General features: G+C 44.5%; 2 protein-coding genes across 7 annotated transcripts; one reads left to right on the top strand and one right to left on the bottom strand.

Annotated features, from left to right (window-relative positions):
* The first annotated feature begins 654 nt into the window (after positions 1-654).
* Positions 655-3,901, top strand: tril (TLR4 interactor with leucine-rich repeats). The gene has a single exon (XM_084032008.1). The coding sequence runs from the start codon at positions 900-902 to the stop codon at positions 3,396-3,398; it is 2,499 nt and encodes an 832-aa protein (XP_083888134.1). The 5' UTR covers positions 655-899; the 3' UTR covers positions 3,399-3,901.
* A 1,709-nt stretch (positions 3,902-5,610) lies between these two features.
* Positions 5,611-19,871, bottom strand: LOC311028013 (cyclic AMP-responsive element-binding protein 5-like). Of its 6 annotated transcripts, none has more exons than XM_084032276.1 (11): positions 19,822-19,871; positions 17,280-17,346; positions 16,764-17,008; positions 15,173-15,282; positions 14,483-14,715; positions 11,377-11,503; positions 11,016-11,087; positions 7,582-7,896; positions 7,210-7,473; positions 6,972-7,080; positions 5,611-5,812 (listed from the first exon to the last, which is right to left on the bottom strand). In XM_084032276.1, exons 3-11 carry the CDS (start codon positions 16,864-16,866, stop codon positions 5,676-5,678), a joined length of 1,470 nt encoding a protein of 489 aa, XP_083888402.1. In that variant the 5' UTR covers positions 16,867-17,008; positions 17,280-17,346; positions 19,822-19,871; the 3' UTR covers positions 5,611-5,675. The 6 variants fall into 6 exon arrangements, with proteins under 6 accessions (XP_083888402.1, XP_083888399.1, XP_083888401.1 ...); XM_084032273.1 differs by having other exon boundaries at positions 16,764-16,857; positions 19,822-19,862; XM_084032275.1 differs by having other exon boundaries at positions 16,764-16,857; positions 19,826-19,849.
* Between the last annotated feature and the right edge of the window lie 3,275 nt (positions 19,872-23,146).

Here is a 23,146-nt window from a genome sequence, read left to right on the forward strand (position 1 = left end):
CAGCCTGCGGGGCTGTTGATGTGTTGATTGCATAGCACACTTTGTGTAGGCGATCTCTGTCCTCCGGCGAGCAGAGTGGCCGACATCACAGCCTACAGCTGGACTATCAATTATAAGTTTGCAAAACTGAGAATTCAAGCGTTTTGTTGGACGTGTTTTATAAGTGAGTCTGCCCCCCTGTTGCGAGGGAATCCAAGACGTCTGGAGTCTCTCGGGAATCCGTGGGAAGGACATCTTCCCGTCTGCTTTGTCCATACCCGGGATCCGATCCAGATCTCAGACCCCCGGTTGCTGCGGGGGCGCGCAGAAAACTCGGTCAAAGGGTTCCTCCCTCTCTCTCTCTCTCTCTCTCTCCCCCCCCCCCCCCCCCCCTCTCTCTCTAGGCTGCTCGTTTGTTGTGTGTTTGATTAGCTACGTGCACGCGCAAAAGCTCCGGATCTCGTGCATCAGGACTTGTGCACATCTGGTTTTGGCAGGGTCGCGGAGATGCGGGGGAGGGGCTTTTTCACCGTGTGTGTGTGTGTGTGTGTGAGAGAGAGAGAGAGAGAGAGAGAGAGAGAGAGAGAGAGAGAGAGAGAGAGAGAGAGGGAGGGAGGGGGGGGGGGGGGGGGGCGCACTCTGCGCATGAACTCTGTAATTCGCAGCAGATGACCACTTGGGGGACGGAGGCTTTATTGGCGCTCCCGCAGACAGCGTCAGAGCGCACCGCACAAGTTAATTTGCTCCATGCAAGATGCTGCTAAGTGATGGAGCCGCGTGCTTGATGCCCACAGTGCCTCCCTGTCCACTTTTCGGAGCAACAAGTGCATAATGGACGAGTTGGTCTCCGGCGCGAGAGAGGAGAGGGGCGACTGCACCTGAACGCGAATGCCGCACGAGTCTCTGGCCGCGCCGTGGGAATGGATACCGGCAACTTCCTGGCGGGGATGTCTTTTTTCCTGCTGTCGCTCAGCGGGTTCGCCTCTTCCTCACAGGCGACGAGTTTCTGTCCCGACCGCTGTGACTGTCAGCACCCGCAGCACCTCATGTGCACGAACCGCGGGTTGCGCACGGTGCCCAAACCCGCCGCGCGGGCGCCCGAGGAGGTGCTGATCTTCAGCCTCGGGGGCAACTTCATTGGCAACGTCTCCGCCTTCGACTTCACACGGTACAGTAACCTCGTGCGGTTGAATTTGCAGTACAATCAAATACAAACTATTCACCCAAAGGCGTTTGAGAAACTCTCCAAGTTGGAGGAGCTGTATTTGGGACATAATCTTGTATCAAACATACCCGCCGGGACTCTACAATCCCTGAAGAAATTAACTATTCTCTGTGGAAATAATAACGACCTCAAGAAAATCACACCGGAGCTCTTTGCCAACCTGGATAGTCTCGTTAAATTGCGTCTGGATGGCAACTCCATAGAAGTTCTGCAGGACTCCGTCTTTAAAAGTTTGACCGGCCTACATTATCTCCATCTGGAATCCAACGAGCTGCAGCACATCCACAGAAACGCGTTCTCTGAACTCACCAACCTGCGCTTTCTAAACTTGGCTCACAACAAGCAGTCGGCCGTGCGTAACGCCCTGACGTTCTCCCACCTCACAGCTCTGACAACTCTGCTGCTGTCTGAAAACCAAATCCAGCACGTCGGAAACCACGTCTTCCAAAACCTGAAAAAGCTCTCCAAACTGTCCCTCAGCAACAACAGAATCTCTCGCCTGGACGCCGGCTCTCTGAAGGGGCTGTCGAGCCTCAGAGAGCTTCTGATTGACGGCAACGAGCTGGAGGAAATCCCCGCCGGCCTCCTGGACTCTCTGGAGCGCGTCGAAGAGCTAGACCTCAGTCGCAACCGGATCTCAAGCGTGGACTCTTTGGCTTTTTCGCAACTCAAACACCTACGAGTGCTGAAGCTGAAGAACAACGTGCTCGCCAGCCTGTCCGGGGACGTGTTTGCCCTCAACAACGTGCTTTATGACCTGGATCTCCATGGCAACAACTGGACGTGCGACTGTCGCCTGGATGAGCTGAAAAGATGGATGACTGCTGCACATTCTCAGGGCAAATTACTGACTGTTTTTGTGCAGTGTCATCACCCAGCAACTCTGAGGGGGAAGTATCTGGACTATGTGAACAGCTCCCAGCTGCAGCCCCTCGGGAACTGGTCCCACTTGTGCCCGAGCCAAGTTGGGCCAGAGGAGAGCCGGGGAGGGGTTGTGATGGTAAAGGTGCAGGGGAAAGAGGTAGAGACAGTGGATACAGTAAAGCAAGAGGAGATAAGTGAGGAAGTCCAGGTGGCGGTGACAGACGGTGTAGATTTGAGACAGGGGAACAGGGATGGGGTCATAACGACGAAAGAGGGAGAGAAAAGGAAGAGAGAAGGACAGGAGGAGGTGGGAATCCAGGGAGACCAAGGGGGTCTAGAAGAGGCCGAACCCTCTTCTTCACTGGAAACAACGAAATCAAAGAAAGAGTCACTCAGCCCAAGGTCACGACCTGCTGCAGAGGCTGCTGGGAAACGTGCCAAGGGTAGACGAAGGTCAAATGCCATTTCCAGAACCGATCCACCAGCTACTTCTTCATCAAGTCCAGCTGGAATCCAGGAGAGAAACTCCTCTGATCCGAACCCAGGGCTCACCACCACTTCTCCGGCACAATCAGGAGAAAAGTTTGATCTTCTGAGGTCAAATCAGGCGGAGTCACAGCCTGTAATCACAGATCCTTGTGTGTTCAACCGCCATATCATCACTAATGTCTCAGTGGATCAAGTCACCGCGAGCGGCGTCACCATCCACTGGACCACCGAGGATCATCACCGCTACACACCGGGAGCTGGGCCGGGCCTAGATGAAGTCCATTACCGGATTCTGTTTGACCGCTTTGGCACTCCGGATCGTTTCCCCCGCTACGTCTACGCCCGTGGCACCGCTCGCTCCGCCACCCTCCGAGAGCTCAGCCCAGACGTGACCTACATGGTCTGCGTGGAAGGAGTCGTCGGAGGATCCGTGTGTCAAGTTGCGCCCCGCGACCACTGCGCGGGTCTGGTCACTCTCCCTGAGGGGTACAGCCACGGAGGCCTGCTGACCTCTGACCTCCAGTTGGTGACGGTGGCCACGCTGGCCGGGAACGCTGTGCTGCTGCTCGTCATCGGCGGGGTCTGGCTGGGGCGGAGCCTGAAGAGGAGGCTCCAGAGGAGGAAGACGGCGGTGCACGTGCGCCACATGTACTCCACTCGGCGGCCGTTCCGTCCCCCTGCGGCGAGCGCCTCGGTGTCCGCCGACTTCACCACGTACCAAAGCAGCCGGCCAGCACGACTTGCACCGCTAGAGGAAGGGGACCTCATCGAGTTCCCTTGTGACCGCTTTCTGGACGGCAGTGTTCGTAGAGACAGCGACATGCAGAGATTCTCTGACTAGACCCTTAAAACATAAACATGTTGACACTTTACTGCACGAAGACATGCAAACTGGCCTGTGCTGCAATCTGGACACACCATAGTATCATATGACACCTTGGTGAGTTTGTGTGGGTCAACAATCCCACCATTTTGTGTCTTGGGTTCTCATTAGACCACATGAACGCTTTTAAAGTGACAATAGAACAGCTGAGCTCATCAGTGCCTTTTCAGACACCAGAGGAAGGCCAATCCCTCTGACTTCCTCTTCCTGCTTCGTGCCTTTCCTCTGTCATTTCCTCGCACCTGCGAGTGTTTTCTACATGTGTGATTTGTTGATTTGCTGTGTTTACGCATCAACGAGTCCTCACTGATTTCAACTATGGTGCTAATGTTAAGTTGATAGACATCATATTGTCTCATATTTGTACAGAATGTAAGGATGGCTGCTGGTTGGCAGGGGGGGGGGGGGGACTTGTTTTGTATCACATATATCATGTTTTATACTTTTTTTTTTATATAATTCTGCATTACACAAAGAAGTAAAATCCCCAACAATGTGATTGTTGTCATTTGAGTCTTTTTGAATGATTTTCCTCTATAATCGATGTTGCCTGTTGCTTTCAAAGATGTTAACCACGGATTATGTTAAGAACAAGGGGATAATATTCCTAGAGATAGGAGGGATATATAAAGAGTACTCTAAATATACATTTATAAAAATACACAAAGATTAAAGCATTAAAGCTTGTTATATACTGCTATGATGGAGTCATATGCCTCAACCAAACAGGCCAGATACTATTATTATTATTATTATTATTATTATTGTTATCAAGCTGCTCAGAAATACCATCATCTGAGTGCTACTATACATTTTTTTTATCTAACCTGGTCACTTATTAAGTAAAAGAAATGGCAACATAATGTATTTCTTGTAATGAGACTTTCCTCTGCAACTGATGTTTACAACATATCAGGGTGGGAAAGATATTAGTAATAATATAACCGAGGAGTAAGTGTGTGAGCATGTTGCATCTGTGCTTTTGCATGCGTGTCAAGATGAGGTCTGGCAATAGTTAAGCAGTCCCTTTGTCTGAGTAGACAGGGTGGAGTGCCTCCCACACTTCATCCAAATCAGGCACACATGCACAGAGACACATGTACACACTCATATGGATGCACAATGCATGCAAAGTATATTCATATCACCACACAGACACTCAAGATGTTAAAAAGGAAAACCCCAAACTGGTACCTGGTGGCTAAATTAACCCCTTAAGTTTAACTTAAATGTACATATGGTAAATAAAGTCAGATGATTTAAATAGTTAAATAAAAGACAAATAACTATTTTCAAATGTTTCTTTGTGTATTAAGAAATGCTCATGTCTTTGTAATGGCCAAACATAAAACAGGCTATGATGTACTTTGCTGACCATTGCGGTTATTGTGATCAACTACCACTAACAAAAGCAGTCACTAGATGGCAGACTAGACCATACTGTATGCACAAAAACAAACTGATAACTGTAATCTCATTGCTCACAACCATAGGTTTACTGTGCCAAAAATCTGACAGGCTTCATATCATAGAACACATTTTAAAATGATTTACAAAAGCACAAAGAAATACCAGAATAAGAGCTTTTTTATTAACTGACAGGGATTGAGACATGATGTGCATTTTAAATGTTATTTAGTGTCTTTGGGCAGTTTTAAAAAGGTGCTTGAAGGGAACTACAATCATGGCTTTCCAAGACAGATGTGGGTTTGATTTGAAATTTCAAAATCACATTTTTTTTTATGTCTCGGTATGAATCATCTGTAGAAAAATACAGAGTTGCTTCTGCCTCAAAGAGAAGGCATAATGTGTGCCCTAAAAGGTGCTCAGTTAGAGATATAAAACTAATATAAGGGCTGTTTAAAAAAAATATTAGTGCAAGATAAAAGAGCAAAGGATACTTAAAAGATGTGTATGACTGTGTATGTGCATAGTCAGTGGGTAAGCAGGCAACGGTTAGATTGCTGTGAACAGAAACACAGGATCTAGTTGCCATGTAACCATCACAGTTTTTAACAAGGCTTTCAGAAAAGGTCATTTTACACCCGTTATGGAAATGTATGGGTTTGTGGTTCTGGTCTCCTCTCCAACCAAACTTCAGCGTTCACGTGGATTTATAAATCCACCGATCCAGTATTTCTTCTACAATGTCAAGACACGTGGATCCTCAGCTGAGTGAGACTTCCGTGTCGTTACGACAGAAAGATATTTCAGCCATCCTCTACGTGGCGAGGGCTAACGTCCAGGCCGGGGGTCGTGCCTTGTGTCGCCTCCAGCTGTCGAGGAGGTGGAGACGCTGTTGTGTTGGACGGCCTGCAGATGAGGCCCAGGACCTACAGGGGTGGGACTTCCCCCTGGGCTCACCCCTGCAGCTGAACACAGAGACAGCTGTCAATCAAAGTCACAGATCCTGCGTGGATTTGCCCGGGTTTGTGAGCATATGCATGCAAAATGAATGAAAACCCACTACAGCTCAGATTAAAGGAAAATATCTCTTTTATTTTAACAAATGAATACTGTACATACAGGTAAAAAGACAACAATAGAAATATACGAAAGTAACATGCCAATATTGCATCCATCTTTGTTCTCTGAAGCTTAACACTTAATAATTGGCTGCTTTCATTTAAGCCACAAGGTGCAGTATTCTTTTCTTTCCTTTAAGGTCATATACTGTACAGGTTCAATTATTGTTGAACATTAACTTTAGCCTGCCTGGAGTGCAAGATGGGCATGGTCTGCATTTTGTTCAAAGCTAGCTTCATGCAAGGCAAACTGCAAGAATATTGTATTGCACTCTAGAGCACTGGTTCTCAACCTCCTTGAGATGCGATCGCCCCTGGCATTGTCCAATGTGCTCCGGGCACTGTGGATTTCCCATGTGCTCTGTGATTTTTTTCTCTCCCCCCTAATCTGCTGGAAATCCACCATCAGGATCTCAAGTGCACGCTCAATTTGACTCCTTTCTTCCGAGGCAAATCATGTGATGAAATGTAAAAACCCTTCCTCAGTCTACAATATGTTATTTTATTTTTTAATATGTTATTGTTTTTGCTCCACAGCCATCTGGTGGGCCCTGGAACTTACCTTGCGACCCCAATGGGGGGTCCAGTCCCCCAGGTTGAAAACCACTGCTCTAGAGAATTTTAAATACCGTCAAGGTCTGGTTCATTAAATGAGCATGAAAATGGAAATGAAAAATGTATTTATTTCAATGGAGAGTTAAGAGTGCGGTGCTTTCCCCTGATTGGCTCTCCATAGGAATAAAAGTGCATGTACCCATATTTGGAGACAGTGGGGTTACAAGCAGAGTCTTAAGTGCTGTTTAGTTGCACTAATACAGTTTAAGGTCTCTTTGTGTGCTGGGGGGTGGCTCGTCACAACGAAACAAGCATTCCTTTATGTGCACATACAAGGTATGAGGGATCTGAATTTGACCCTCAGTGGTGGATGGAGATGATCTGTGTCAGGCGTCTGGAAAAGCTGGTGAGATGTCTAGAGAGGGAGTGCAGGGTAGGGGGTTTTACTCACTGGGGTACCCCTGTGTCTCTCTCTGCCGGGCGGTGACAGGACAGTCCTTGTGGGTGAGCAGAATCTGCTTCAGTTGACCCACCTCAGACCTCAATGACGTCACCTCGTTCTGGGAACACAGAGAGAAGCACTAAGTATCCTTGAAGTGCCGGTTGTGTGTACTCGTGTGTGTGAGTGTGTGTGTGTGTGTGTGTGTGTGTGTGTGTGTGTGTGTGTGTGTGTGTGGAGCGTGTCGCACCTGTAGCTGCAGGTTTGTGTGCGTCAACTCTTCAGCCTTCTTCTCCAGTGACGACACCCACACCTTCCTCTTCTGTCGGCAGCGGGTGGCCGCAGCCCGGTTTCGCTCCAGAAACTTCTGCCTGCGCTCGTCAGGGTCCTGCTCTGCGGTCCTCCTGCGACGGTGTCCGCCTCCTCCTCCCCCTCCTCCGCCACTGTAGCTCCCATCTGCATGCTGGGAGTGGGATGGATGGGAAGGCTGCATCTGCTGTGCAACTGGTGATAACTGCAAGCACAAAACATAAAACAAACATCTTAAAAATGACCTGAATGCAGAAATATGAAGCCACGTGTATTGTCACTGAGCTGATGAGGGAATGCAAGGCATCCGTACTTGTGCTGGGGCGAGCTGGGGTGCAGGAGGCGAGCCCTGGTGCAGATGGGCCGGCCCTGCTTGGTGAGCCTGAGCATGGTGGCTGTGGGTGCTTCCCAGATGCTGGGGAGGTGGAGCATGGCACCGCTGCTGGAAGGCGATGGGTGGAGCCTGGAGCTGTGGATGATGAGGATGATGGTGGTGTTGTAGCGGAGGCGCCTGATGACGCTGCGACATCATCTCCATCATGTGACCCATGGGTGTCACGGAGTTGTTGATGGCCACCATTGCTGGGTGATGCTGTTGGAAATGATGGCCCAGTGACTGTTTGGATCTCTGAGGAAGAAAAAGATCACATATATACATATGTTTTAGGTTTTTTTTCCCTCCACAATTGAAAAGTAGGTCAACGTATGTGACGTGTGAGGCAGCTCTCAACCCACAGAGACAAAGAGTTGCACATGTCATTTCTCTATGAAAGATAAACACAGTGGAGACTCGGTAATTGACACTCTCATTATAACGTGTATATTTTCAAGTCCTTTTACTTAAACTGCACATTCCTTCTGAGTTTATTATGGCCTCTAGGAATCTTACAGACAACCATTTCTCACCAGGCCGGTGAATCGATGCATGCTGGGACATGTAGGGCCAAACCTGCCCCGAGTGACACTGGATAAGAGCCAGTTATTACTTGTAATGTCTTGACTATTATTTATGGAAAGGGAAGTTTAGTTGCTAAAGATTTTTGAAAGTGTTTCGTCTTTCGATTTATTTCTGGGCCTACATGCATTTGGGTTTAAGTTCTATAGGACACTTTAGCACCAATTTGACAATAATTAAGGACTCTACGGACAAATTCCTCAAGAGCATCGATGCCATAGATCCTTCTAATTTGTATTCTGAGCTTGACGGGCCTCTGACATGACCATTATGTCATTAGAACGGAAATAAGGCCAACGCATGTATAGAATTGACTCATCCTTAATAATAATAAGGATAATTGCAACATTTATTTTTGGACAAACTTCATAGATTCCCTGCCACATAATACAGGAACATATTACATATTTAAGCAGGCTTTGGTAAAGTTCAGCACATTAATACGCATAACTTCCAAATACTATAAAAAAGCTAAACTGAGAAAAAAACAAGCATCTTTATATGAAATTGTAAAATACACAAAATAAACATACATGTCCACATACAGTAAGTCTAAATACTATGTTAGGGTTATAAAACCACCTTTTAGTTGATATGTGCTGAACTAACGCTGTATATGAACAGCTTGTGGATATACATATATATACAACATTTTCCAACCGGCTCATACTGGGCGTGGCGTGTTTGATCCCCAAGACTAATTTGGTAACAGCAGATAATCTACCTAACATACAGTACAGGCCGCCTCAGGTCAAACAAGCCCTGGTACGCTACCTACACAGCGAAACGTCTCAAGATGAAAACTATAACTGCTCTCGGCCACGATATTCCATTCATCCCATCATCGCCTTTCCTCCTAATTATCCAGCAACTGTGAAAACAACTGTAGATAAGAGGGATAACGTGTTCCAATAAATGCTGCAGTCTGCAGCTTGATACCTTCACACTTTATCATACCCACATATCATCTGACTAAACAGACTGTAAGAGCTAAATTAAACCTCATCTCACCTTTCTCCTACCCTCGCCAGAGGAGACTGAGAGGGAAGGAGAGGTCATGTTTAGAGCATGACATCACCCCCCCCCCCCCCCCCCCCATCCCAACCCCTACTCCCTGGCAATATTGCTATCTGTTCCCTGTTACACAATATTTCTTTAAGAGAAGAAGCAGATCCCACCCCCCCCTTTCAACCATTCAATGTCGAAAAAAAGGGAGCACATTTAACGGGTGCCAAGGATGAGGTCACCGAGCTGTCTGTGCCAGCTTTGCCAGCCAGCCAGGCTGCAAGTCAAACACACACGCACAGCCGTACACACTGAGCGGGACGGGACACGAGCATTTCAGCTCTGTTTACTACATAGAAACACCCTGACACTGGGGCCTGTGATTACATCATGGGTCTCCTTGGCCTGGATGACACACCACGTTGATATTTCTGTCTGGAGGGATCAGTGAATGAAGACGCGGAACTGTACATGAAACACTGAACGTTTACTTTCCCACTCCAGCTGAGTGTGGAGTTACTGTACAATGGAGGCATGCTAATAACGCCCGCTGTGGTTTTTTTTTTTTTTTTTTTTTTTTTTTACAGATGCAGAGTCCTTTTTCACACCTTGGAAATGAACACCTGACAAGAGTAAATTACAATAGAATCAAATGAAATTGGTCTGCAGAAGAAGTGCCTGTCTGCGTATGCGTGCTCAAAGAAGAGAGCTTCAGATTTGAACCTGCGACCCGAGCAACTCCGAAACCTGAAACCACTTTTCATTTGCCACACTATATACAAGCTCTGCACATGAAGTCATCACCCGTAGGTGCGTGCATGGATGCAGGCTGTTGGTGTGTGTGTGTGTGTGTGTGTGTGTGTGTGTGTGTGTGTGTGTGTGTGTGTGGATGCGGGGTGATTTCACAGTTTTCTCTTTCAAGTTGCTTTTGATAGCACACATATCTTTAACAATTCATACTACATGCACCTAGAAAGAGGAAATGTAAAATTTACAAGGAGATAGATTGAGAGCATGTTGACACAAGGAAAATAGAACAACCAGGAAAGCCAGGGAGAGCATGTAGATCGTGAGTGCCTGTGGTGTGTGTGTGTGTGTGTGTGTGTGTGTGTGTGTGTGTGTGTGTGTGTGTGTGTGTGTTAAATGCAGAATTACACTCTGTTTCTCGTCTATCCTGATTAGAAAGAAGTAAGCCAAATGCAGAATGTGAAACAGAGTGTGGTTTGTGTCTTTAATTTAAGAGGAATTCAGCAACATTAGTGTCATCTGTACAAAAATGGAAGTGTAGAAACGATAATTCAGTGTTTTACCATTTATTGGCTCTGAGCAGTTGCGAAGCCAGGAAGTTGGGTTTTGGGTGAATTGTCGTTTTTACACTTCAGTTCTTGTATAGATTACATGAAATGAAATATAACATGTAGATTAGTGAGCTTCAGGTGCTGGTAGGCGGGCTTTGCTTCTATTGGACAGACGCTAGCAGATGCAAACTGTCTTCATGCGTAGACGCATGAGATTAATATAAATGTACACTCTCGACAGAAAGTGAATAATTGTGTTTGCCAAAATGTCAAGCGATTCCTTTAATACCGCAACTAACGAATGGCTTTCAGCTTTAGTTCATAAACAATGGTGCTGGCATCGGTTTTCAAAAAGTCACTAGTGGTCCAGCAGCACTCATAAATTGTTATATATGGTGTGCTCATGCAGGCAGTCTTTGATAAAGCATAATGTTATTACCAGAGGAGAAAGGAATAGTCAGTAAGGAGTAGTATGTGAGTGTAGAGTACCTGGGGCGAGGCACAGGAGGGGTTGTGTACAGGACCTGGTATACCCATTATACACGACATTTGCTTCTCTATCTGAAGAGGGAATGAAATTGACATAAAAATAACCATTCAACCGTGACAAAGAGAAGCTACAGCGCATACATAACCTCGAGTATAAAGAGTTCCCCACAAGGTCACATCCATTTGGAGTTTGACACTTTTGATTAATTCATACACAAGAGTGAAGTGAGTTTTACTGTCGGCCATGAATATTACTAACTCACGGATCTTGACCACTCTGGCCATTATGCCTGCATTTATAAATCATAATGCACGCGTGTCTGAATGCAAACGTGTGAGAAAGCAAGTCTCCCATACTTACGGGCATGTGCTGAGCAGATGCCCCTTGCATGGCGGGGTCTGGCAGGGTGCCAGGTAAGGAGGCTGGCAGCGGTTGTCTGTGTCTGTTCCGCATGTGGAGGAGGGAGGACAGCGACCCGGGAACTGGCCTGTGGTCAGCCACAGAGAGACAGAGAGAGACGAGTCATGCCAGGGTGCGATCCACAGCTAAAGTTTCACTAATCCAGTTCAGAGAGAGCTGCAAGTTTAAACATTTATAGCTTTAGTGGCCGGTGGAGGTGAGGCTGAGATAGATGGTCAAAACAGGTCAACGTGTAAACTGATGGATAAATGGACATTAATCAGAAGATGATAGAGAAGGGATGAAATCTACTAAAACTAAGTCACCTGATCTGTTAAAAAAAAACACATTTACTCTGAGAGCCATTGAATAATGGAAGTGATTGGAATTTTATTTTGTGGTGCTCAAAACATTGGAACATTTATATTTGACGTCCTGTGTCTTTTCAGATACAATGGCCCAGTAAGTCTAAATAATCCAAAGACCTCAATGTGAACAGTTGTTATTGGAACTACTTCCTGATGAAAAAATAATAATACTTTTTAAAAAGTAATTTTTCACATCCACTGTATTCTCAACCCAGATGGGCTTGTCTTCCTTCCAAATTGGCTCATTTTAGTTGATTGGGTAAGTCAAAATGGAGCAGTTTGTAATAAATTGGGGTACTTTTACTGACATTTGGACAAACTGAATCTGGTAATTTTCCCAATTAAAATGATTATTCCTTCATACCTCTGTGAAAAGCCCTGTAAAATCAGTTCCATCTGTTCATATCTGTTACCGGTATATCGGTTTAATGTAATATATATAGTTTTAAAAGGATATATTTTCTCATTCATGTATAATGAATGCTTAATTATTATTCTTGCACTCATACTCTAAGCCTATATTTAACATGGAGGATCTGAGATTAAGTGTTCCCTGTTGTTTATTTTATTCAACAATGTGGAATACAGGTAACTTTCATCTGCAAAATAACACTCCACTGGAGAAAAAAAGGGGGAGAGTAAGATGGTTTTAGGTTAGGACGTAAACAAGAAAATGTGCTGACTCGTGATTTTGGGTGAACCAACACTTAAAATCTGAACAAAAGCATCTGCTGAATGAAAAACAAAGTGTGAGCAAAAGGCGTAATAAGAAACGACGACAATGGAAACTATTATGAGGTGAAAAAAGTGAAAGAAAACAGAGATATGGGGGGAAAAAAGTGACAGCTTGAGAGGGAGGAGAGAAGCTCAAGGTTCTCAGCGGGGGATGTAGACACCCGGGGTGCCATGTGCTGACCTAACCGCTCTGGCTCTCAGCCAATAGGACAGCGTGGGCCTCCGTGGCTGTGATGAAGTCATCGGCAATGACGTCATCACTGAATCTGGGGTATGCGGCGCGTTTAACATACAACAAAGTACAGACAACCAAAACAGCATTTCCTAACGTAACCACAACAGTTCTACCGGGCCAACAGCCAGACACTCAGAGACCAGGTCACTATGGAAACCGGTCGTAAACACGAGGGGAAACAGTCAGACACATGATCCATGGTTGACTTAGCAACATTTAGTTGGTTTTACTGACTAACATGCTGTCTGGATTCAGATGGCACTGATTTATGTGCCCTGATCAACTGTCAGCTCACTCCCCGCTCTCCTGTCCAGTCCTGTTTGGTCCTGGCAGATGTTTGGAGCTTATTATTATGTCATTGTCTTACTTTTGGTAGCTTGCTTCATCGAATCAACTGCAGGGATGTGACAGAGGCTTTGTTTATCTACTGTACCAGTTGCGACACTGACCGTGTAATACAATGTTTGAATCCACCTAGTTGCATTTCATTCTCTCTATCTCTCCCCTTCTTTCCTGTTTTTATTTCTGCTATCCAACGAAGACATTAGATGTTCATTAAACATTTGCCCACAAGTGTCACAAATGTAACAATGTTGATAACTATGACTAGTATATAATAAAAAAAGACTAACTATTCTGAAAAAAATGAAAAATGAGCACTTGCAGCTGAAAATTTGCAGTTGATACATTTGAAACTGTTGGGGTTTTTTTGGTTTGTGTTTTTTTTTATTCTATATTATTCAATTTTTTAAATCTAAAAATAAAAATAACATACATACTATATATATATATATATATATATATATATATATATATATATATATATATATATATATATATATATATATATATATATATATATATATGTGTGTGTGTGTGTGTGTGTGTGTGTGTGTGTGTGTGTGTGTGTGTGTGTTATAGTGTTATAGTAAAACTGGAATGTATAATGTTGCAAAAGAAATCCACACTAAATCATTGATGTTCATTTTAACAGTTAAAGAGCTGCTTATATTATTAATCACAACGTAAGTCATTTAAACCAGTGAATAATTGAAAAAAAAATGTAAATAGACACCTAAAATATAACAATACTATTTTTCACATCAAACAATATGCAAAATGTAAAATTGAAGTGACGTTTTTCATTAAAACCCCCAGTATACAGTATGTGAGACATAAATCCAAATCCAAAGGTAAAACGTCAGGAAGAGTGAAAGCAGCTGCGTGGAGCCGGCCAGATGAAAGACAGGAACTCCTCTAATCTGTCTCCTGAACTGGGTGATAACCAGGGAGCCATGTATGCTGCACGGGCGCTGAGAGACTCCAGTCTGGTTCTGAGTCTTAACAGACATAACAGAGGCTGTAGTTGGGTGGCAGGGTGGGTAGTGTCAGTGGGTTTGAGTGGGTGTTGTGCAGCGGTTCTCCATCTCTCGTGCTATGACTTTGTTCTCTCCGTAAATTGATGTTTGATATTTTTTCCCTCCGTTCTCTCAGTTCATTAGTGCAGTGATAAATTATGCAGGGGGAAATGCCAGTCTGTGCCAGACAGAATGAGTTATAATACGTCCAAAACAGGATGGGCGAGACAGAGTAAAGGAGAGGAAGAAAGAGAGAAAAGGCAACATTAAAAGGAAATTGTGTGTGTGTGTACATGTGTGTGTTACCGCGTTGATGAATAGTAAAATCTGTAGAGTGTGGGTGCCTTTCAGGTGCGTGCAGTCCTACTCACCCCGAGTGTGTGAGGGTGGAAGGAGCCTGGGTGATGACTGATCCAGACTGCGAGGCAGACAGAGCTTGCTGGGCAGCCAGGCTGCAACTGGGGCCCATCATGGGGCCATGGGAGTGAGGGTGCTGCAGGGCATGGGTCTGGGGATGGTGCAGTGGTGGCTGCGGTTGTGGGTGCTGAAGCTGGGGTTTGAGCTGCTGCTGGTTCATACAGGACGGCCCATTATGAGAAAGCGTCTGTGGGGAGAAGCGGGAGCGACAATCAGCTGGGACCGTTTTGAACTTGCAGTATCTACTTTGGGTCGGTGCGTGTTTGTGATCTGAGGTTATTTTGATGTGTGTGTGTGTGTGTGTGTGTGTGTGTGTGTGTGTGTGTGTGTGTGTGTGTGTGTGTGTGCATGCTTACATTTGTTTAGTTGTGTGTCTGCATGTACTTGTGCGTTTGATGTCTAGCTGTTTAAATTTACAGGGGAGAATGTGATCGCCTGGTGTGTGTTTCCTCTCAGCAGGTCAGATATCTGCAGTCGACTAATTGGGTCCGACTGCTTTTATCTCCCTCACACTCAAGTGTCACTCAAAATGCATGCAAACTCACAAGCCAACGTCAGCAATACGGCACAATTCAGCTGTGTGTATTCAGGTGAACCTCGGCCAGAAATAGCCAAAATATTTGAATTTTTTGTGTAAATTGTACCAGTTTGCTCTTTTCTTCTTCTTGTGCTTGAAGAAACTCTTCCTCTATCTCCTTGAACAGACCAACCTCTTCACAGTTCTGCAAAAATCGGGTTGGCGTTGGAGTCTGGTCTGGAAGCATGACAGAGAAAAAGGAAAAAGGAGAGACAGGTTTAAAAGCCAGTCGATGTTCAGACTTTCATGTATCGTACACGTTTGTCATAATAGTCTCTCCTATTTTAGCTTATTTGCATCAAAGCTGTGATGCCAAGAAGGGGAAACAAGTCTCCTGTCAGCTGTGCTCTCTGTCTCTCTCCGTGATAACATCAGTCTGTCTCTTTGAGCCGTCTAAACATGCAGGGGTCAAAGGTCAGCTGGGCTCTTTGTTTTGACATGAGATTTCCTGCAGGAGGCGTGACAGGCTGCAGGACGGAGAGAGAGACTGCAGAGGTTAGATGCCATGCTCGTGTTTATGTCCAGATGGACAGCCGTTTCTATGGTAACAGACATTGTCACATGACAGTGTTCTGATTATGAGTCTGGATCGTGGTGCTGCAATCGAAAAAAATACCATTGTCGGGTTGTTTAAAGCTGGTGATGAACGACTGGAGTAGTATATTGAAGAAAAATACATGTCAGTGAAAGAAGAGGAAGAAGATGAGGAATTTACTAAATTAAATCTGCTCATCAATTAATTTTTTGGACATTTTTCAAGCAAAAATGAAAAACATTCTTTGGTTCCAGCTTGTCAAATGCAGGTATTTGCTGATTTTCTCTGTATTTTCTTATAGTAAACTTCATATATTTGGGTTTTGTACTGTAAGTTGGGAAAAAAAAGACTATATGAAGAAATCACATTGTGCGCTGGAAATTTGTGATTTACTTTTTTTTTCTTGAGGAAAAACATACAAATATACACAACTATAATGTGATTAATCAATAAAGATAATTGGCTCCAGTGTGTTATGTTTACAGTACATAAGCCAATGCTATAGTAATAAATTACACACACTGTCCATCTGATATTGGTAAATATTTTTGCAGAAAAATCTGCAAATAAACATAGTGTTAAACTGAGTGTTCTCCCACAAGATTTTCTCCTGTCGTCTTTGCTTTGCCCAATGTCCAAATACATAGTACAAATATTTAAGAAGGTTTGACCCCTGCACATGTCTGCCCTGTGTTTTTAAATCAAAGTTGGTCTTCACTGTTGCCTATCAGTGAGTTTGGTCTGATCTGATAGAGTTCACTGTACATGTTGCAACATGAGCAGCTCTGTTTCACAGTGCAGACTATCTGAGGGGAAGACGCCTGTATCCAGCTTATCTGATTTCATACTGTATAATGTAGCGTCATCATTTTTTCATCAAGCACCGATACCGAAAAAAGGTCACCACACACACACACACACACACACACACACACACACACACACACACACGCACACAGCCAGACAACAACTGAATTCAATGACATTCAGCGTGTCTAATTAGTGAAAAAAATGAGGAAGATTATTTACGGTTAAGGCGAGATACAAGGATACACGAACTCATTAGCACTTGTTGTTGAAAATGTTTCATTTTCTTAGCCTGGTTTCTTGTGTGCTCTCTCACCTGTAAATGCCGAATCCGCCTTGATGGAGGAGAACTTGAGAGACATCTCATGCTTGCGTCTGTGGATGATCAGATGCTCCTCTAAAGGGAAGCGCTGCAGCATACCAACAGAGTGAGAAAGATATGAAGAGATGCGTGCGGCTGCGTGACATGATACTGTACATGGGATGGGATGTTCCGTTAAATCAGCTGACGCCTCTTATAGTTGGCCGATTAGTCGTAATGGTCTGAAGTCAGCTCAGTATCTGAGGATAATTATCAATCCAGACAATAATTTATTCCACCTTGCAAATAAAATCTTTAATCTTCAATCTTGAAAATCCTCTTACTATAAAGATGGATACACATCATTAACAATCATATAATAATGATTTCTCTTATTTCACCTACAATAAATGATTTTATTCTGTCAGGATTAATTATATATTTTGATGATAACGATCATATATTTTCTTGCAAAACAAGAGTGATTGCATTTGTGACGGTGCAGGTGTAACACCGACATATCTGACTGACCTGAGAGCAGCCTGGGGCGCCGCACACATAAGGCCTGTCCTGTTTGTCATTCATGTCATACACAAGCCTGAAACAGAAGAAGCAAGAACAACATATAAACCTACATTCATCACTATTGTACATAGGGAGCCGCTGTATCTCTCACAGTTCACAGTGATGATTTTATTCAGCAGGCTTGTCGTTCTACATTTGAGATAAATCCCACACTGAGCTTGTGTGCTTCAGCTGTCCTCCCATTATCACGTTGTTATTGTGGAAGCGGTGTGTAATGAGCTAGATGCCGCAGATGACGGTTGTTTCACCCGGAGACACAACATGAGAGCAAAGGCCTCGCCGTATACCACAGGTAGTCATTTTTATTAGGACAAGTGTTGTAATAGATACAACCTGTTTGTGTTTTTCCTAACCATTCATTAAACATCACTAATAACATGTAAGAACAAGGGAATCAAAGCCTTGCGGCATCAGGATCTTTACTTTTTTATGGTTATTATGTAGCAAAGAGCTTAGCGTCGTGCAATTAAGCTTTCATCATGGCATCAGTTAATAATACAAGCATGATGAAAGGATACATGCTTGCCGTGCATGACAAAAAAATAAAGTCGTCATATGGAAAAACTGCATTCAAACACCAAATAGAGCACAATGATAAAGCCACAAGAAGCCAGGGTTGAGCCACTCTTTTCTGGTGGAGATATTAAGACAGTGATGGGGGGTCATTTTGACTTAATTGAAGCGCTACTGCCGCTGACCCTTGATTTTCCATTGAGCAGCAAAGGAAGACTCCCTGGCCTCTGGCATTCCTCTGAGCCGAGAGACACGATTCACACACTTCTGGACAGGTCAACAGGGTGACCCCCGCTTGACTTTTCATCCTCCTATAGTACGCGTTTACTGATAACTGCGGGTGGGGGGGAAAGCGATCGAGAAAAGGCTAAAGGTGCCGATGGTGGGCGATGAGAACGAAGTGCGTGGGACACTTACTCGCAGGTACACACATGCTTTCCCCTCAAGCAAACTTTGGGTATGCGCGGGCAGAAAGTGCTGAGAAGACAAGAAAGTGGGTCCTGATGTTATGGGAAATAGTGAGAGCTAAAAAGAGGAAAGAGACAGAGAGAGAGAGGGCAAAAGTACATGCTTCCATAAGAAATGGAAAGTGTGTGTCTGTGTGTGTGTGTGGAGGGGAGGGGGGGGCTTGACGGGTTGGAGAGTGACATTAGGGGGATGGAGAGAGAAATGGAAAGGACAAATGGCAGTGAGAGAGAGAGAGAGAGAGAGCGAGAGAAAGAGAGAGAAGGAGGAGGACACAATGAATGGAAGAGAGAAGGAATGAGGGTGGGTGGTGGCAGAAAGAGGGCTGCACTGTAGGCCTACTCCTGACAGGTTTGAACCTGCCTCAGCCCCATTTTCCAACCCCCCCCCCCCCCCCCCAACCCTGAGTAGAGGTGACTTCATAGGTGTGTGTGCATGTGTTTGTGTGTGTGTGTGTGTGTGTGTGTGTGTGTGTGTGTGTGTATTACAACATGGAATGAGCAGGCAAGTGTCCACAACACCGCATTTAATAGATAGATAGAGATGGATAGATCATTTACAAAAGTCAGTTAAGTAGGACAGGTTTTAGTTTTTTTATGTAGCTGCACTTTATACCGTGTAGCCTTTCTTGGAGTTATGCTATTAGGCTACATAATGTAATATTTCAGGGATAAATGCATAAATAGCCTAGACAACAGTTTTTTTTTTTACTTCTTTGTCCTGCCTTCAGCAGCACTTGTACAAGCAGCAGACTCAGCACGTTCTCAGCAAAACCTTCTGTCAGAGCAGTTACATCAATGCGGAATGACGTCATTCTTAATACATAAATCCAACAACAGACCAGGCAACATGTTGAGAAATTTAAACGGATTAATGTCTCCGTGTTGACTCTTTTTCCCGCTTCCTCGTCTCGGTCTAAGCTTATGACGGGTTAAACGATGCACTAAAAAACTTAAAAACAAACAAACAAACACCTGCGCGGATGGAAATATCTGCAAAACCCAGCGTTTAAGAGGAGCCAGCTTTACGTACTTACTTCTTTTCAAAGTTGCCATGTTTGACGGAAGAACGTCAAAAACATCGAACCGGAGCGTGGAGCTCATTCAGACCCACATTGGGCGGCGGTTCTGACCGGCGACTCGTCCGGCCGCCGGGCGGTCACTGCCCGTACGTGTGTGGAGAACATGCCGGTGTGTTTGCTTTTCCTACCGCTCCGCATAAGCAACCTGTTCGACTCCTCAACGAGCCCGGCACAGCTGTATGGAGAGTGCTGTCACACCCCCCAAATAGACACTCGCGCTCAACCCGTCTGCCTGGTGATGAGACTTCACCGGGACAGCTAGCCAAAAACTTCCCACCCTCAACTTTCCAGTAGCGTAAAACAAAACAAAACGAAAAAAAAAAAAAATGAACATGTAAAGATAAACCCAGCAGTCTGCGTCAGCGTCAGGCGAGAGCTCGCCGTTGAGTTTAAAAGTTTTGTGAATGAAAGTAAATTGCGGAGGCTTACCTACAAGTAGAGAGGGACAAGCGGCGCTCCAGAGAGGAACCACGTTGGACTGGAGCGAGATTACAATACGTTCTATTTACAGAAGCATTACATCACCATCCCGGTGACGTCACGTGGGATTCCTGAACTTCTAAATCATTGCGGTCCCGTACGGAGAGAGGGATTGAGGGGATGGGGGGCGGGGTTACGACACCGGCCGGTAGGGGGACGGACGGGAAGGCAGCGTGGTGGCGGACCTGGCCCGGCAGACATACCCACGTCAGACACACCAACGGCAACGTGACGGGACACGGGGCAGACCGGGTGGGCGGACGAGACCCAGTTTCTCTCTCTCTCTCCCCCAGTTTCAGACTGCCTGTCTGAAACGGGACGTCCCGGCGTCTGCAGCATGCTTCAAATTTAGCAATAGCCCAAAGTGAAAAAAAACACACTTTTCCGACACACTTTTAGAATAAAATTATTATTATGAAACATAAACAGGCTTGAGGGGAGGAGACAGAAATGAATGCTTTGTCCCGGAATGATCCCGATAAGAATATGATTAGTATATTAGTCTTAATAACACTGCTAATAGGCTCCACTAATGCTATCATAGTAATACAAAATAAATAATCATAACAATAATAATATGAATTGATATGTATTTTAGATGTATAATAATAAATTGGTCCAGTGGCTCCCTCTTGATGACCCAAAATGTCGTACTGCCTCTTTAACCCCAATAATACCTCAGAATAATAATAAATAAATGCATAATCAGACAATGATGCATATTACATTATCTTAATCAACCAACGATAAAGCAACAAACAAAATATTAAAATTATAATTAATAATAAACACACACATATATATATATATATATATAGACATTTTATTACAATCGTATGAAACACAGTATCATTCTTCTCTCAGGGTAATGAAAGAATCTCTCTTCAATGTTGTTTCCAGTTCATTCTATTTAAGAAGTGCTAGGCCTATATGAAGTTATTGTAACCACGTTGGATTGCTACAGTAAGTTATTATTGGATCATACAGTATGGCATAGTGACGAAAATATTTAAATGAGAAGAGAGATATAAGATAGTTCACAAGTTTTAGCAGCACATTGTGATGGAATGTTTCTGTTGTCACCATCACTACATCCACAGTCAGTACACACTGGTAGCCATTGTATGTTTAATATGATGTCATAAGTCATGAACAGGGCAAAGAGTCACGCCCCATTTTGACACTGGAAGTATTCAGAGTTATGAATTCTTTAAAATGTTTTTCACTTAAGTTACACTGATTAATTTATTGTTTCCAAAAATAAATAAATGCCCACTGTTATGTCATTTGATCAAAATAATTGATGTGTGACGCCATGTAATTCCACTGGTCATATGTCCACATAACAGAGGGGGGACTTTGGTCATTCACCCCTCCACTGAGCTAAGCAGTAGAGCAACATCTCCACCATGTTTGGTCAGGCTTTCCGGTGCTGCAGCCGGGCCGAGCTGAACAGAGGGATAGCGTTTTGTTGTGGTTGAAGCAAAAAATGGGACCAAACCCCAATGACTCATCTTCCACCAATCGCCTAAAGTATGCAAATTCCGGCAGCCATGGCAACAAGAAGAAACAGGAAGTCGTGATGATGTCACTGTGTTTTGAGCTCTTCCCCCATGTGGACGTGAATCACTGAGCTTTGTTTTTAGTGAAGATACGAGACTCTTTACGGCACGTGTGCGTGCCCGCGAGTATGCACATATTAAGAGTATATGACGGCAGCCAGAAAGTCTCTGGCTGGTGCCCTGGAGCAGACAATGCCACGGAGATTACATCTACCTCCATAACTCAGTGGCTATACCAGCCATTACCATCTGGCATCTTCACCTCAGCATGGCTCTTAACAGCCAGACTGGGAGCTTTAGAGAGCTGCCTGCTCAGAGCCTGGTGTCAACTTGCCTGTGAAAATATGGCGTTTAAGGTCAAACGTCAAACAAACTCTCTGACTTCAATCCCCATGTAGCATTAACATCCCCGTAGCCACATCACACACGTCTCCCAAAGAGTTTTGATTTGATACATGGTGGTTTCGGACTATTTTCGATGAGTGAAATGCAGAGTAATGTGGGGACTTAAAAAAAGTAACTGGAAACAGATACAAGTATGTGAGTTACAGTCATCTGATTATGTAATGTGATGGTTGGAGTTAAATTTACATCCAACTCTGCCCTCACATGCAAATCCACTCAAGTGCAGGCCACTGTGTGTGTGTGTGTGTGTGTGTGTGTGTGTGTGTGTGTGTGTGTGTGTGTGTGTGTGTCGGTATGAAAGTGTGCGTGTGGGTGTGTGCTGTTACGATTTAGTTTGGTCCACATTGCACAGCACATGGACACTGGAGTTGTGTGTTGGTCATCAGGCTGCTTCTGTCTTCAGTGAAAAACAAAGACGCAGATAATCAGAAAATCCATGCTAGTTGGAAATCCATCCCAAACTGTTACATTGTGCGCCACCCACAGACCTCAGATCAGATGATGTCATGCACCATAAACTAGCTCTGAGTCTCTCCCTTTCTCCCTTGCGTTTCACAACACATGCTACCACTTCTAATTGACGTAATGGTGTTGGGATCTGCGTCACTGTCACAGCGCTGATACATGTGTGTGTGTGTGTGTGTGTGTGTGTGTGTGTGTAATGAGTGTGCTTATGTGTATCTACATGTTTGCGTGTAAGAGAGAACATCTGTGTTTGGCTGAGGAAGTCTGCCTCGTGAAATGTGTGGACGCCAGGTGATGTCATGTGGTTGGTGCCAATGTATGTGTCTGCAATGGTTATACTTACTTGCAGCTGTGATCCTGAGCTTATTTCATGTATTTGTATGTATGGTGTGTGTTTGAAATGGTTGGGTAGGAGGGTAGAGGGCAGTCAGAACAAAAAAAAAGAGTGAGTGTGTTTCCAGGTCTTAAGGTTGTTTGCTGAAGTCACTGGCCAGTGGTTTATGATAGGCCATTTTAACGCTCGATTAACAGGTCCAACACAGGCCAGCCGGCTCTGGTTAGCCAACCCCAGTGATTTAAGGACATTCTCCTCTCTCTGGGAGCCACACACACATTACACATATCTCTCCTCAGGACTGAGCCATTACAGGGGCAACATTAATCCATAAAGTTTATGGATGTGATAGATGCTGTTGTCAATGGGTTATGTAAGCTATATCTTAAATATTGACACGCGCACACACACACACACAGACACACACCTAAATTTGCAGTTGTACTGTAACACAGAGTTATCCATCTGTGCGACAGTGATGGAAATTAAACAATGATAATTTAAAATG

Source organism: Eutrigla gurnardus (assembly GCF_963514095.1).
Source record: "Eutrigla gurnardus genome assembly, chromosome: 17".
NCBI lineage: Eukaryota > Metazoa > Chordata > Actinopteri > Perciformes > Triglidae > Eutrigla > Eutrigla gurnardus.

Bases quoted from the DNA above. Each gene is read 5' to 3' on its own strand.
- LOC311028013 (XM_084032273.1), bottom strand. From the start codon at position 17,333: ATGAATGACAAACAGGACAGGCCTTATGTGTGCGGCGCCCCAGGCTGC. The intron at 11,504-14,482 runs GTGAGTAGGACT...GGCTGACCACAG, and splicing joins TCCACCCTCACACACTCGGG to GCCAGTTCCCGGGTCGCTGT. The intron at 11,088-11,376 runs GTAAGTATGGGA...TTCCCTCTTCAG, and splicing joins CATCTGCTCAGCACATGCCC to ATAGAGAAGCAAATGTCGTG.
- tril (XM_084032008.1), top strand. From the start codon at position 900: ATGGATACCGGCAACTTCCTGGCGGGGATGTCTTTTTTCCTGCTGTCG.